The following is a 16559-nucleotide window of genomic DNA, read 5'->3' as shown; positions in this document are numbered from 1 at the left end:
GAAACGCCTTTGTTGTTATGCTGTCCGCCCTGTATCATGTCAGTGACACTCTCTCACCTACTTCTCGATAATACAAAACGTGCTGCCCTTCTTTGAACTTTCTCGACGCACTCCGTTAATCTTACCTGTTAAGTATCCCACACCACGCAGTAATACTCATAAAGAGGACGGACAAGCGTAGTGTAGGCAGTCTATTTAGAAGATCTGTTGCATCTTCTAAGTCTTCTACCAATAAAACGCTGTCTTTCGTTCACCTTGCCGGCAGCATTTATCTAAACTAGTCGTCAGATTTTGGGAAGTGGAACGCCGTCAAATGTGTCGTTTAGAACTGCGGTACCAGCGACAGAAAATACAGGGTGTCCGAAAAGTCTTTCCCTGATTACATTAACTGATAACTCAAGCTAGAAGTAAGACACAAATATGAAACTGGTGTCTAATTGTTTACAAACTATCAAAGGTTTTTTCACACATCAGTAAACTTCCACGCGAGCACTCTTGGTAACACGTAGCACATTTAGGCGATATTCAATTTCCGTCCACACATTAGCCAAGACCACAGGAAGGATCGATTCAATGACTGTGGTTATCCGTTGCCGCAGGGTTTCAACATCGGGTAAACGTGTTCGGTAGACCTTGTCTTTGACATAACTCCATAAAAAGAAGTCTAATCGGATTATGTCAGGAGAACGTGGAGGCCAAACCGTTGACGCATCACGACCAATCCATCGCCCAGGAAAGGTCATATCGAGATAGGCACGGACGTCCAAACCCCAATGAAGCAGTGCACCGTTTTGCTGAAGCAAGACATCGGGGTGATACTGAAGCAGCTGAGGAACAGCATACTGTTGCAACATATCCAGATACACTGCAGATGTGATGCTAGCCTTAGCGAAGAAGAATGGCCCGACAATTCGATCGTGTAATAGCGCGCACCAAACATTCACCTTTGGACTGCCTCTGGTGCAATCCATGACATCGCCAGGGGGTTGCGAACCCCAAATGCGCACATTATGGCGATTCACTACTCCACTGACAAAAAAGGTCGCTTCGTCGGAAAAGGCAATTCGTCTGAGATAACGAACATCGTCTTCAATACGTGATAGCATTTCGACCGCAAAGTCATATCGACGTGTACTGTCATTGGGCAACAAGGCCTGAACGATTTGCACTTTGTATGCACGAAACAATAAATGTTTGTGTAAAACGTCATGGAGAGAGCCTTTTGGCATCTGTAATTCACGTGAGGCCCTGCGCACCGATTTCTTCGGACTTCGCAGAAAAAACTGCCTTACAGCTTCCACTCTGTCTGCTGAGGTTCTTGGTCGACCAGACCTCGGAAGGTCAGCAACCGATCCTGTGTTCTTGAACTTCTCATACCAGGCTTTAATGCTCTTGACATCAGGTGGATTCCTTCCAAATGTTGTCTGGAAGTGTCTCTGCACTGTGGTTGGTGATCTTGTCTCATGGTACCACAGGACACACTGTGCCTTCTCCTGATTGGTTAACATGGCTTCTTGGGCACTGCACCTCATCCACTACTTACGTACTGCGAACCTAAAACAGAACAAAAACTTTGATAGCTATAAACAATTCGACACAAGTTTCATATTTGTATCTTGCTTCTAGCCTGAGTTATCAATTTATGTAATCAGGGAAAGTCTTTTCGGACACCCTGTAGTATACTCCTGTTTGAAAACGAGAAATTTTAATTAATACATTTATGGAATGGCATTGTACGTCATTTAGAGAGGACTCTTAGTCGTTTGAAAACATTATTACGGTATCTTCAGGAACAAACAGGTGAAGAGCTTAGCTGCGTAGCCTTGTATACCAACCGCAAATAAAAATAGAGTAAGCCATTGTGTGAGGCACCGGTTGTGGCAGTGTGGTCGTTACGTGGTTGCAGTGGCTCAACAGGACCACAGCGAGCACGACTGCCTGGCGGTGATCGTGCTGACGCACGGCGAGCGCGGCGGCAGGCTGGATGCGAAGGACAGGGAGTACGACGCCAGGACGCTGTGGGAGCCCTTCATAGCCACCAGCTGTCCCACTCTCGCTGGCAAGCCCAAGCTCTTCTTCATTCAGGTAGGCTGGCCCGTCACCTCCGTTTACTTCCATTATTTATGTCATACTACAAACAATATTTTCAGTAAATAATGTACACTGATAAGCCAGGAACATTATGGCCACCGACCTACTATCGATATAAACCCGTCCAGGCGATAGCAGCGCCACCTAGCGAGGAATTACTGTTAATCAGACACACGCACGGCGCATTTACACATCTGACCATTAAAATTGCTACACCACGAAGATGACGTGCAACAGACGAGAAATTTAAGCGACAGGAAGAAGATGCTGTGATATACAAACGATTAGCTTTTCAGAGCATTCACACAAGGTTGGCGCCAGTGGCGACGCCTACAACGTGCTGACATGAGGAAACTTTCCAACCGAGTTCTCATACACAAACAGCAGTTGACCGGCGCTGCCTGGTGAAACGTTGTCGTGATGCCTCGTGTAAGGAGGAGAAATGCGTACCATCAGGTTTCCGGCTTCCATAAAGATCGGATTGTAGCCTATCGCGAGTGCGGTTTATCGTATCGCGACATTGCTGTTCGCTGGATCCCAACGGCCTCGTATCACTAGCAGTCGAGATGACAGGCATCTTACCTCCATGGCTGTAACGGATCGTGCAGCCACGTCTCGATCCCTGAGTCAACACATGAGAACGTTTGCAAGACAACAACCATCTGCACGAACAGTTCGGACGAACCTGGGTGCACGAACGGCAAAACGTCATTTTTTTCGGATGAATCCAGGTTCTGTTTACAGCATCATGATGGTCGCATCCGTGTTTGGCGACATCGCGGTGAACGCACATTGGAAGCGTGCATTCGTCATCGCCATTCTGGCGCATCACCTGGCGTGATGGTATTGGGTGCCATTGGTTCCACGTCTCGGTCACCTCTTGTTCGCATTGACGGCACTTTGAACAGGGGACGTTACATTTCAGATGTGTTACGACCCGTGGCTCTACCCTTCATTCGATCCCTGCGAAACCCTACATTTCAGCAGGATAATGCACGACCGTATGTTTCAGGTCCTGTACGAGCCTTTGTGGATACAGAAAATGTTCGACTGCTGCCCTGGCCAGCACTTTCTCCAGATCTCTCACCAATTGAAAACGTCTGAACAATGGTGGTAGAGCAACTGGCTTGTCACAATACACCAGGCACTATTCTTGATGAACTGTGGTATCGTGTTGAAGCTGCATGGGCAGCTGTACCTGTACACGCCGTCCAAGCTCTGTTTGACTCACTGCTCAGGCGTATCAAGACCGTTATTACGGCCAGAGGTGGTTGTACTGGGTACTGATTTCTCAGGATCTATGCACCCAAATTGCGTGAAAATGTAATCACGTGTCAGTTCTAGTGTAATATATTTGTTCAATGAATACCCATTTATCATCTGCATTTCTTCTTGGTGTAGCAATTTTAATGGCCAGTAGTGTAGTATCAGTGAGCATGCTGCCCGTGTGCAGAAATGGGGAAGGCAGGCCTTCTATCTTAGTTTGATAGAGGGCAGATCATGATGGCGCGGAGGCTTGGCACGACCATTTTGAAAACGGCACGACTTTTCGGGTGTTCGAGGAGTGCTGTGCTGAGTGTCTTCCACACGTGGCCAAACTAGGGTGCAACCACATCCAAGCGTCGTCGGGTTGGGCTGCCACCCCTCATTACAGATGTCGGACGTCGTAGGCTGGACAGACTGGTAAAACAGGACAGGAGGCGAACTACGGCGCAACTGACATCAGACTTTAATGCTGGATGGAGTACAAGTGTGTCTGAAAACGCTGCTAACGATGGGCGCCCATTGCCGACAACTCATGCATGTGCCAATGTTGACACCTCAACATCGGCAACTACGACTAAAATTGGCACGTGACATCAGCACTGGCCATTGGCGCAGTGGCAGAGCGTTGCGTGGTCAGATGAATCCAGATACTGAACCGTAATTTTACTTTCAAAATCTTTTCTTAAGGAATTACTTTATTTACTGGCGATTCATCATGAACAGTGACACATTTAATCACACTAGGTGAGCGTGGAAGTAGTTACCATTAAGCAACTGATGGAAAATGCACCTTTAACAGATGTGAATTTATTCCTAAAAGCTTTTCAAGACAAATTTAAAGTTATAAGCAGAAAAGCACACTTGAAATATCAAGTCACAATTTAACAAATGTGAATTTTATTCCCAAAGGCCTTTTCAAAACAAACTTAAAATTATAAGCAGAAAAGCACCCTCGAAATATCAAGTTACAGTTTTATTTTGAGGCAAGAACAATATTAACAATAGGAGCCTTTGGGCTGAGAAACTTGCCTGCTCCCTCTCAACACGGCCGTAGTCATGACAGCTCACAACAACCTCTGAAAGAGTACACTGGTGCAAATCTGCAACACACCAGATTACTTTAAACAATAATTTTAACAACTCATACAAACATGTAAACTATGCACCCCGTAAGAGGAATGGAAATGGTACAACCCTCGAATTATTTGCCACCGAAAGTGCAATTTTTTAAAATTTTTTTAGGACTATTACGGTGGAAGGGTGGCAAGCTTATAATCTAAAATGACTATTTAAATAAAATGCATAAAATGCAGACTTACATAAAATGTACAACATGCTCTACATTACGCATATACCACCTCGCAAGATGATAAACAAGATAGAAACATATTTCAAGAATTCGGCCTTTAAGCAATAATATCGATGACACCGAATCTGACAAACATGACAGAGGCAGTTATTAACGTACGGCAGACTGACAGACAGACACTAACTGCCTAACAAATGCCGACGAGAGGCAAACAAGCAAGCTGGGGACGAGAGACTGACCAAGAACACAAGTAGAATTTTACAAGTAAATGAAACAATATATCCGCAATCAGTTAACTTCTAATAAACGGCGATGTATAGCGAAGACCTGGCGCAGCACCCTCAAACATTCTCCCGAACCGTCCGCTGCCAGCCGCTTCAACGGACGCAGGAAGGCGCGCCGATCTCCTGTCTCACGGCGTTGCAACTCGTACCGGCCAGACTGATGTCGTAGGCTAGCCCCTGTCGCTCTCGTGCCGGCCGCGAAACCCCTACGGCTCGATATACGGCGCGGCCACTGGACTCACGTGGCGACCTCACATGCGCCGACGCTCCAGGCGGACAAGTCATCTCGTGTCTCTGTACGCGACCGACCAATCGATCGATCCAACCGCCAATGCCCATTGCCTGAGCAAACTCGAGCAGACTGGCGACCTAACACATGCTAGCATACCGGACGACAGATAGACACTGACTGGGCCACTCTGACACGGCTGACCAACTGCCCAGACTTGCCCCCCTCCTAGTGCCAGATTTAAAGTTTGATCCAGATGACAACATACTAGAACTCCAAACGACAGACAGACACTAACTGCCACACACTGAGCCGGATGACCAACTGACCAGACTCGTCGCGACTGAGAGACTGCCCCTCTACCGAGTTTTTTTTTTTTTTGTTTCTTTGTTGTGATTTCATTCCCCTGCTCCATATGGGCAGGGGAGGGCTGTCAGCGGCACAATTCGCCACTCTTCAGCCGAGTGACATGACAACTTAAAATAAGAATAAAATGTTACATACATAAGGCGATAAAAGAGGGGAACTTAAAACAGACTAATAGGGGAAAATGGAGGTAAAAATAGATTGACATGGAGATGGTCATGAAGGACAGTTAAAAAAGTCACCAGAAAGTTAAAAAACACAGGTGGCGACTCTTAAAACACATAGAAGACACTGAATGGACATGCACAGGTTAAAAGTCGGCCACAGTATTAAAAACACACCAGAACAACAAACTTAAAACCCACTTGGAGCACACACAAGGAAGAATATAAAACTGCCAGGTGGAACCTGCCAAGGGAAAGGTCAGAGAGGATGAAAAAGGAGGGGAGAGCAAGGGGCAGCAGGATGAAGAGTGGAAGGGCATCAGTGGGTACACGAAGAGGCAGGAGACACGTGGGGCGGGAGATGAAGAGGGAAGACAGGGCAGGAGGGAGTGCAGAGACACTGAAAGGGGGCACAAGAGTGGTGGGGTGAGTAGGAGGGGGAAGCCGCTCACGAGGAGGGAGGGGGCCTCTACCGAGCTCATAGCGCCCCTTAAATGCACGTGAACAGGCAACTTTTCCCTTTTCCCACCAGAGGCACACACCAAAGCTGCGATTGCCACAGCGGCGCCACCGCCAGAAACGGAAGGCGACTGCTTCACACTACACGCTGCGGCGCGCTCTTCAAAACAGCAAATTTTACTACGGCTCAAATACCTTCTTCATGAAGCCGATGGGAGGGCGCGAATCCGTCGTCTCCCAGGAGAACAGCTACTTCACACCTGTACTGTGGGACGGAGACAGACTGGCGGCGGCTCCATTATGCTCTGGGGAATGTTCACATGGGCATCCATTGGTCCAGTGGAGCTTTGCAAGGCACCATGACGGCCAAGCAGTATCGTACACTGAACGCAGGCCACGTACACCCCTTCAAGATGATCTTTCTTCCTGAAGGCAATGGCATTTTTCAACAAGATAATGCGCCATGCCACAAGGGCAGGAGTGTGATGGATCGGTTCGAGAAAGACACTGATGAACTCCAAGTGATGTGCTGGCCTCCAACTCGCCGTAGGAATCCGTCTGGGATGTGACTGAACGTCGTGTCCGTGCCCATCGTCCATCTCCCCGGAATTTACGGGAATTAGGTGATTTGTATGTGCAAATGTGGTGCCAACCCTCTCCAGAGACCTACCAAGGCTGCACTGTAGCGACTAATCGCTGCTCTCATCCATGCCAAAGGTGGACATACTGCTACTAGGTAGGTGGTCGTCATCTTCTGCCTATTCAGTGTATACAGCCAATTGGTTGAATGATGTTCATTCGTAATAGGCCTTGTCCAGGTTTCAGTACCACTAGAGATACCTCCTTCAGAATGAATGAAATCTTCAATAGTGTTTTAAACATTTTTTTCTTTATTATTAATATTTGAGGTACTGACATGGGAAAAGTAGTAAGTCAAAACAAATCATTTTTCAGATTTATTATCGAAAAGGTAGTGAGACATGTCGCCAGTGGCACAGAAGAAGCAGAATGTCGAAGTTGTCAGCCGTTACGTTCTTACGAACGATGCGAGATGGCACTTGTAACACCAAGTGAGCTGGCGTGGGTTTGGAAGTAAGTCAAGAAGCCACAGAGATACCAGCGTTTACTCTGTAACCAACCGTTCATTACTGTGTTATTCATTCGATAGTAACGTTACTAGGAGTTGTTAGAACGACAAAATGACTCCCAAACTTGTTTCATTCACGTATCTCTGACCGTGTGGTGTGCGAAATGCGCGGGGCAAAATAAAAATTGGATGGTTTTGACGGATTTAACCTACTCAGTGGACAACAGCATGGTTGAAAATGTCAATTTGTGACTTCTAGTATTGGAGTATTCGTAGATGCCTTGTCTCCCAGATTTCGGAATAATAGAGAAGACAAAGAAGATTTCACAACCAATGACTCCTCACAAAATAGCTGATATGATTAGAGGAGCGCAGCATTTACAGCCATTCAATGTTGTTAAGATGTCGGAGGAACATTTCTATGATTTCACCTCGGCATGCGGTATATTATTGCATGCAGAACTAGTTAAGGTCAGTTCTGCTTCTTGGAATAGAATTGTGAGGGATAAGCTGTCCATTGTACGAATAAAAGATTCATACAATGAAGTGTAACCGTGGGGGGAGCACGAAATTTTGAAAAAGGGTAAATTCAGCTAGAATTAAAAAAAAAAAAAAAACTTCTTGGTGATTTTGGACTACATGGAGGTCAAATATCGCGCATTTCACCACAATATTTGTACACCATAATTATATTTCTTATAAAATGTGCAGCTTTCTGTAAATATATAACCATTTGGTAAATACATAACCATTTGGTAAATACAACTTCATTTTTCATAATGTCAAACCAGTGTTTTGCTTCTCCTCTCAAATTTGCCTTCATGAGTTACTCCCTTCCCCATGTCAACGCCTCGAGAAGAAAATGTAAATAAGATGAAAGAATAATAAACATAAATGTGAGATATACACAATGAATTAGAAAAATTTTAAGGCGAAAATAAAATGGGAGTTTTTGTACATACGACACATGACTTCCTTCACTTTCAGTTAAAAACAGTTGCCATAAAATGTAAAAAACAGACACACGGCAAAATTACATTGAAAAACATATTTAATAACCTTGGTGGGGAACACTGATGTTAAGAAGAAACACGTCTGTGGCACTAAAGCTGAAGGACCTGCCCTGGCGTGGGTAGTCTAATGTTGAATCGGAATGGCTGGTCGTCAAGGAGGGCACAACTGAGGTAGTATATAGATGGAGGAATGCGATAATCGCTCAGCCGTATGAAACACGTAACTGAAGCGGTAATACAACAGTGTGACATACATTTTCGGGTCTTAAATAGAAAAAAATTGTACGTAGTCTAAAGACAAGGACATTATAAAAGAGAATCATCATCATCAGTTATCTGCTATATTAGCAGGTCCTTTGCCTCTCCATTTTCTGCGATCCATTGCTTTCTTCTTAAGGCTGCTGTATGTTGTACCGCCCATCATGTCATCCAGTATCTGGAATCTCTTCCTTCCTCGTTTCCTTTTCCCTTCTACATAACCTTCTAAAACTGTTTTTATCAGTCCGTCATTCTTTCTTAATATATGCCCAATACAATTTCTTTTTCTTTTCTTTATTACATCTAGTAACTGTCTTTTCTCTCCCACTCTTCTCAGTACCTCCTCATTTTTTACTCTGTCCATTCAACTTATTCTTTCCATCTTCCGCCATGTCCAGATCTCAAAAGCCTCCAGCCTTTCTCTGTCTTTTTTCCTCATAGTCCATGTTTCAGCGCCATATAGAAAAGCACTCCATACAAGACATTTTATGAGTCTGAGTTCTCTGTCCAGGCCGCTGCAGAAGATTCTCCTTTTCTTATAAAACGCCTCTATTGCCATTACTATCGTTGTTTTAATTTCTGTGGTGCACTTCCAGTCGGTGTCTATCCTGCTTGCAAGATACTCAAAATTTTTCACCTGTTCTAGTGTTTCTCCATTCAGCATAATTTTTATTTCCTTATTTCCTTCTAGTGCCAATACTTATGTTTTATTTGTGTTAATTTTCATTCCATATTTTTTTCCGTTAGTTGCAATGGTGTCCACCAAATCCTGTGGCTAGAAGGACCACGTCATCAGCAAAGCTCAAACACCCTACTCTTCTTCCTCCAATTTCTACTCCTTTGTCATCTAATGAGCATTGGTCAATCATATTTTCCAAGTAGAGGTTGAAAAGAGTAGGTGATAAACAGCATCCTTGTCTTACTCCTTTTCCTAGTCTGATCCAGTTTGTACTTTCTCCTCTCACTTTAACTGAAACTTTTTGATTAAGATATAATGAGTTTATAAGTCTTCTGGTTTTCCAGTCCACTCCCTTTCCCTCATTATAGTGGCCAGCTTGTCCCAAACCAAAAGAGAATACAAAACGAATAAAATAATTTTCCTTTAAAATGACTACGACAATATGTAGCACAAACGAATAAAATGATTAATTGCAAAAATATGTGCTGAGGCAAAATAAGAAACTTAAACAAGGTATTGTTATGTGCAAAGAAGAAAAATATTCTTGTGTTTACATGTATAACCAGAATCCCGCACCGTCTGCATTCTAGCGGTAAGGAAATACAGGGACCGCTAAGTAAAGTTTTTTTTGCAAACCTTTATTTGTGATGAAAGCAATGTTGCGTCCACATTTCTAAACCAACAGATGCTGAATCATGTGCGATAATAAAGTGCGTTGGTCCCGCTCTGAACCTCCTGCAAGCAGTTATTTGCCTTGGCGTTCAAAATGGCTCTGAGCACTATGGGACTTAACTTCTGAGGTCATCAGTCCTCTAGAACCTAGGACTACTTAAACCTAACTAATCTAAGGACATCACACACACCCATTCCCGAGGCAAGATTCGAACTCTCGACCGTAGCAGTCGCGCGGTTCCAGACTATAGCGCCTAGAACCTCTCGGCCACCCTGGCCGGCACATTGACGTTCATTGATAGAGTTGTTGGTTGTCCACATAAGGGATAACGTGTCAGATTCTGTTCTGAATTGGGGAGGGATCTGGTGATCTTGCTGGCGAAGGTAGAGCTTCACAAGCACGAAGAAAAAACGAGAAACTCTTGCTGTGTGCGGGCGGGCTTTATCTTGCTGAAACGTAAACCCAGGATGGCTTTCCACGAGCGGCAACTAAACGGGGCATACAATGTTGTCGACGTACCGCGGTGCTTTAAGAGTGCCGCGAATGACAACCAACGGGGCCCAGCTATGAAGTGAAGTGGCTCCCCAGACTTTCACTCTAGGCTGACAGTCAGTTCGAAGCGAGACTGATCAATGAAGAATTTTTTTTGAGTCATCAGTCCTCTGACTGGTTTCATGCGATTGACACGAATTCCTCTACTGTGCCAATCTCTTAGTCTCAATTATGTACTCCATATCCTCAATTATTTGCTGAATGGATTCCAATCTCTTTCTTCTTCTAAAGGTTTTACACTCTCAGCTATCTCCAGTAGCATGGAAGTTATTCCCTGATGTCTTAACAGATGTCCTGCCACCCTGTCTACATCTATATCTACATCTACATCCATACTCCGCAAGCCACCTGACGGTGTGTGGCGGATGGTACCATGAGTACCTCTATCGGTTCTCTCTTCTATTCCAGTCTCGTATTGTTCATGGAAAGGAGGATTGTCAGTATTCCTCTGTGTGGGCTCTAATCTCTCTGATTTTATCCTCATGGTCTCTTTGAGAGATATACGTAGGAGGGAGCAATATACTGCTTGACTCCTCGGTGAAGGTATGTTCTCAAAACTTCAACAAAAGCCCGTACCGAGCTACTGAGCGTCTCTCCTGCAGAGTCTTCCACTGGAGTTTATCTATCATCTCCGTAACGCTTTCGCGATTGCTAAATAATCCGGTAACGAAGCGCGCTGCTCTCCGTTGGATCTTCTCTATCTCTTCTATCAACACTATCTGGTACGGATCCCACACTGCTCAGCAGTATTCAAGCAGTGGGCGAACAGGCGTACTGTAACCAACTTCCTTTGTTTTCGGATTGATTTCCTTAGGATTCTTCCAATGAATCTCATTCTGGCATCTGCTTTACCGACGATCAACTTTATATGATCATTCCATTTTAAATCACTCCTAATGCGTACTCTCAGATAATTTATGGAATTAACTGCTTCCAGTTGTTGACCTGCTATATTGTAGCTAAATGATAAAGGATCTTTCTTTCTATGTATTCGTAGCACATTACACTTGTGTACATTGAGATTCAATTGCCATTCCCTGCACCATGCGTCAATTCGCTGCAGATCCTCCTGCATTTCAGTACAATTTTTCATTGTTACAACCTCTCGATATACCACAGCATCATCCGCAAAAAGCCTCAGTGAACTTCCGATGTCATCCACAAGGTCATTTATGTATATTGTGAACAGCAATGGTCCTACGACACTCCCCTGCGGCACACCTGAAATCACTCTTACTTCGGAAGTCTTCTCTCCATTGAGAAAAACATGCTGCGTTCTGTTATCTAGGAACTCTTCAATCCAATCACACAATTGGTCTGATAGTCCATATGCTCTTACTTTGTTCATTAGACGACTGTGGGAAACTGTATCGAACGCCTTGCGGAAGTCAAGAAACACGGCATCTACCTGGGAACCCGTGTCTATGGCCCTCTGAGTCTCTTGGACGAATAGCGCGAGCTGGGTTTCACACGATCGTCTTTTTCGAAACCCATGCTGGTTCCTACAGAGTAGATTTCTAGTCTCCAGAAAAGTCATTATACTCGAATATAATACGTGTTCCAAAAATCTACAACTGATCGACGTTATAGATATAGGTCTATAGTTCTGCACATCTATTCCACGTCCCTTCTTCAAAACGGGGGTGACCTGTGCCCTTTTCCAATCCTTTGGAACGCTGCGCTCTTCTAGAGACTTACGGTACACCGCTGCAAGAAGGGGGGCAAGTTCCTTCGCGTACTCTGTGTAAAATCGAACTGGTATCCCATCAGGTCCAGCGGCCTTTCCTCTTTTGAGCGATTTTAATTGTTTTTCTATCCCTCTGTCATCTCTTCTTTTTCGTAGTGTTTTCCATCTATTCCTCTCCTCACCGATTCTGTGCAGATCCTCATATTGCATACATTATCAGTCAACCTAATTTTCAACAGTCTTCTCTAGCATCACATATCAAACGCTTCGATTCCTTTCTGTTCTGATTTTCCCACAGCCGATGTTTCACTACCATACAATGCCGTCCTCCCAACGTAAATTTTCAGAATTTTTTTCCTGAAATTTTGACATTTGTTTGATATTAGCAGTCTTTTCTTGCCCAGGATGGCCCTTTTTGCCAGTTCTAATCTGTTTCTTATATTCTCTTTGCTCTGTCCGTCATGGGTTAGTTTGCTCCAAGGTAGCAGAATTCCTTAACTTCATCTACTTCGTGATCATCGACCCTGATGTTAAGTTTCTCACTGCTCTCATTTCTGCTACTCCTCATTACTTTCGTCTTTCTTCGATATGCTCTCAATCCAAATTCTGGACTCATTTAGACTGTTCATTCCATTCAGCAGATCGTGTAATTCTTCTTCACTTTCATTGAGGACAGCATTGACATCAGCGAATCTTATCGTTGATGTCCTTTCTCCTTGAACTTAAATCCCACTCTTGAACGTTTCTTCTATTGTGGCTAAGTACCCTCTGTCAACCACTTTACAGTGTTGTCCAGGTAATACATACAGATGTAGATACATGGTTGAGATACGATCTGTTTATTGCAGGCGTGCAAAGGTCGAACCAGGGACCCTGGCGCCATTGTCCGAAACTGCATCGGTGACTCAACAGATGCTGCTGCAGTTATCCCAGCCAGCTTCCAGGTGCCATCGTTCGCTGACTTCCTCATCGCCTACTCCACATTCGAAGGTGTGGTACCATGTCAACTACCAGAACATCTGTTCTTTTTTTAAATTTTTATTAAGAGTAATCAGTTTACCAAACATACGTCTATTCTATGCAGCTCAATTCTGCCCATCTATAAATGCTACGCGAATGATAGAACTTAAAAAATTTTTTTTGCGTCTGTACTGCTGAGACTTTGAACAGGTAAAAACACATTCATGAACTCCCACAACAACTTTGTTCAGCAGCATTTGTACATCGAATCATTGCAAATCTTTGGGAGTGGCAAATCAGGAGGGTAACATACGAGGGCTATCCACAAAGTACATTACGTTTTCGTTTGTGTCCGTTAGGGGCGGGGCTAGCGCGGCCATCTTGGTGTCATGGCATTCCGCCGCTCAGTCGGCATCCTGCCGTGCTAGTGAGAGGTTCGTTCTGTACTCTGTTGAGTTACTGTGACAGTTTGAAATGTCAGTGTTAATTGAAAATGCCACGAAGTGTGAAGTGCGTGCTGTAATAAGGTTTCTGACTGCAAAAAACTGTACACCAATAGAAATCTATCGGCAGCTTTGTGAAGTGTATGGGGACAACATAATCACTGAAGTCAGTGGGTCATAAAATTTAAAAATGGCTGAACTAACGTTCACGACGAAGAGCGAAGTGGAAGACCCAGCATAGTGACTGCCGAACTTGTCGAAAAAGTCGATGCCGCGGTCCGTGAAATCCGTAATTTCACAATAACGGAACTCTCTATGAGTTTCCACAAATTTCACGAAGTTTGTTGCACGAAATCATTACCGAAAAGCTAGGTTACCACAGGTTTTGTGCAAGATGGATACCAAAAATCTTGACAGAGATTCACAAAAGTCAGCGAATGGCTGCAGCGTTAACGTTTTTGGGCGCTTACGAGAAACATGGCGACTCATTCCTCGATCGCATCGTTACTAGTGACGAAACATGGGTTAAGCATGTGAACTGCGAGACAAAATTGCAGTCAATGCGGTGGGGGCACACAAATTCCCCGCAAAAACCCAAGAAATGCATGCAGACAATGTCGGCAAGGAACGTGATGGCGACTGTCTTTTGGTACAGAAAAGGTGTGATTTTTGTGGATTTCCTCGAAAGAGGCACTACAATAAACTCTCAAAGGTATTGCCAAACTCTGCACAACCTCAGAAGAGCAATACAAAACAAGCGCAGGGGAAAGTTGGGCTCAAAGATCTTGCTGATTCACGACAACGCCTGGGCCCACACGGCAAATGCCACTTGTGAAGTTCTCGAATCTTTTAAGTGGGAGTTGTTTCCTCATCCGCCGTACAGTCCCGACCTGGCACTGAGCGACTTCCACTTATTCCCAGAAATGAAGAAGTGGTTGGCTATGCAGCGTTTTGATGACGCCGCACAGCTTCAAGAAGAGGTAACCACGTGGTTGAAGGCGCAGGCGGCCGAATTTTACGACGAAGGAATTTCCAAGCTCGTCCATCGATACTATAAGTGCCTTAATTTAAATGGCAACTATGTAGAAAAGTAGTATTTAAGTGTGGCTTTCATCTGTATATAATAAAAAAATTTCCAATATTTTATTTATTTTTAATTACAAAACCTAATGTACTTTGTGGATAGCCCTCGTATAATGCGTATTTAAGTAGCTGTACGCCCTTCTCGGTTGCCAGAATGTAGTGAAGTTGGGTGTGCTCTTTCTCCGCGTATTCACTGCTGTGGTTCAAGGTGGTTACTATTCAGAGGTATTTTTTCCTGCAAACGTCACTTAGAAATATAGGCGACGTAATTGTTTGTTAAAAGGTTCTATCTGGGCTCGCGCGGAATTAATCTAATGGGAGGAGGCATCTACCTGTTGCAGAAAATTCTTTCCGTCATAGTTTACTGTACCTGTGAATCCGTATATCGACTGTCTGAGCTCTTTGCTCCAATGATGTTCCACAGCTTATGTTTCTAAACCGAGTTATTATTAATGAAATTTTTAATTATAAAAGTTTCATTATTCATGGTCTTGTTTGTTAGTATCTTTGTAAAATTGAAAGGATGTGACTTCATAACTTGAAATTACTTTTAACTCGTTAAAATCATTCGAGGCACATTTTAGTTTACGCAAGATCACTGCTTCAGAGGTTCATTAATACTTTTGTGATGCTTTTACTAACAAAAGTTTAAAATTCAACAGAGCAGTTTTCCTTCGCCACACAATTTAAAAAAAAAAATGTTGTGACTCGACTTCATTGTGTTCTTCTCATTGAATCACACACAGTACATGACAAAAGTTTCTGCCGCAGTCAACGATAACATGTTCGATGCTGTGAATGGGTCGGCAGATGGACGTATATACAGTTACAATGAAATGTTTTCCTTTTTAAAATATGTACACTAGTTAAGGGACAGCGACCCAGGCGAGTTCCGGCGCATCTACATGTGTGGGCTCGCTGTCGGCTGGTAGATTTTCAGCGATCGTCGCTCTCAGGCCAGTTACGAACGAAGTACGGTATACGACGCTGCTCTCCACTGTCCCCACCTGGCGCCATGAAACAGAAAACACGAAACAGAAAACGATTACGTACTTCAGTTAATTGTTTCGGAGTTAAAACATTACAAACCTCACAGAGAAAGAAAGAAACTGACCTAATTGTCGCACTGTTGAACATGGAGCTCCGTAGCAGACCGAATGTATGAATTCCCCACCGTTACTGGTTAAAAGGTAAAAAAAAAAAAATCTGTTCATTTATGCAGAAATTTGGTTCGGAACATATACACAGTGACGTTGCCCAAGCGGAGCACAAAATAAGTAAATAAATAAATGGACAAGTAATTTGTCGTCAGGTTTTTGAAGGTCTATTTGTTGGCTGGTTCAATGCTGAAATTTGTTAAACTTACGTCAGAGAAGCACTCGACCCAAAGGACAGGAAAGAAGGCTCAAAAATATTATAGTTCAAGAATGCATTTGCAGATGATCAAAAAATTGAAAAGACTAACAAAAATTAAGAACCTATTAGGGAGGTGGTTCTTGATCAAACTGAAGGACTTAAAGAAAACGTAGAAAATCTTCCACATAATTGCTATGCAAAAGAAGATAGTGTATTAGTTGAAGAAAGAGCAAATGAAGAAGAATCCAATGAAAGTAGTAGTAATATTGTCTTTTCTGACATCTGTCAGTGACCTTTGAATGTCTTGGAAATCTAACAGTTGAGTCATCAAAATAATGACAAAAAACTTAAAAAGAAATATCAGCCACAGCGTGAGAATGTTTATAGGACTTGGCTGGCACATTCAACTAAAAATCACAGTTTATCTATTATTGTTGCAGTCTCTTTACCACAGGCACGAGTTTGAACAACGCATATACTCGTAAATTTGTTAAAAGTTTTCAAGCCCCACTAGAAATCTGCCAACCCTCTGCCTCGTACCTGCGTCCATTGTGTCCCGCCCTAGCTGCATCCGGACCGTCCCAATCACCTTGCTCTACC

General features: G+C 43.7%; 1 protein-coding gene across 1 annotated transcript in view; it reads left to right on the top strand.

Moving 5' to 3' along the window:
* The window catches only part of LOC124551087 (caspase-1-like), an 83359-nt gene that overhangs the window by 43705 nt on the left and 23095 nt on the right, over nucleotides 1–16559 (top strand). The window contains exons 3-4 of the mRNA XM_047126020.1: nucleotides 1907–2085; nucleotides 12966–13107. Coding sequence (XP_046981976.1) covers nucleotides 1907–2085; nucleotides 12966–13107 — 321 coding nt within the window. The remainder of the gene's footprint in view (nucleotides 1–1906; nucleotides 2086–12965; nucleotides 13108–16559) is intronic.

This window comes from Schistocerca americana, chromosome 1 (genome assembly GCF_021461395.2).
Source record: "Schistocerca americana isolate TAMUIC-IGC-003095 chromosome 1, iqSchAmer2.1, whole genome shotgun sequence".
NCBI lineage: Eukaryota > Metazoa > Arthropoda > Insecta > Orthoptera > Acrididae > Schistocerca > Schistocerca americana.
This window is presented reverse-complemented; position numbering and strand designations above follow the sequence as displayed.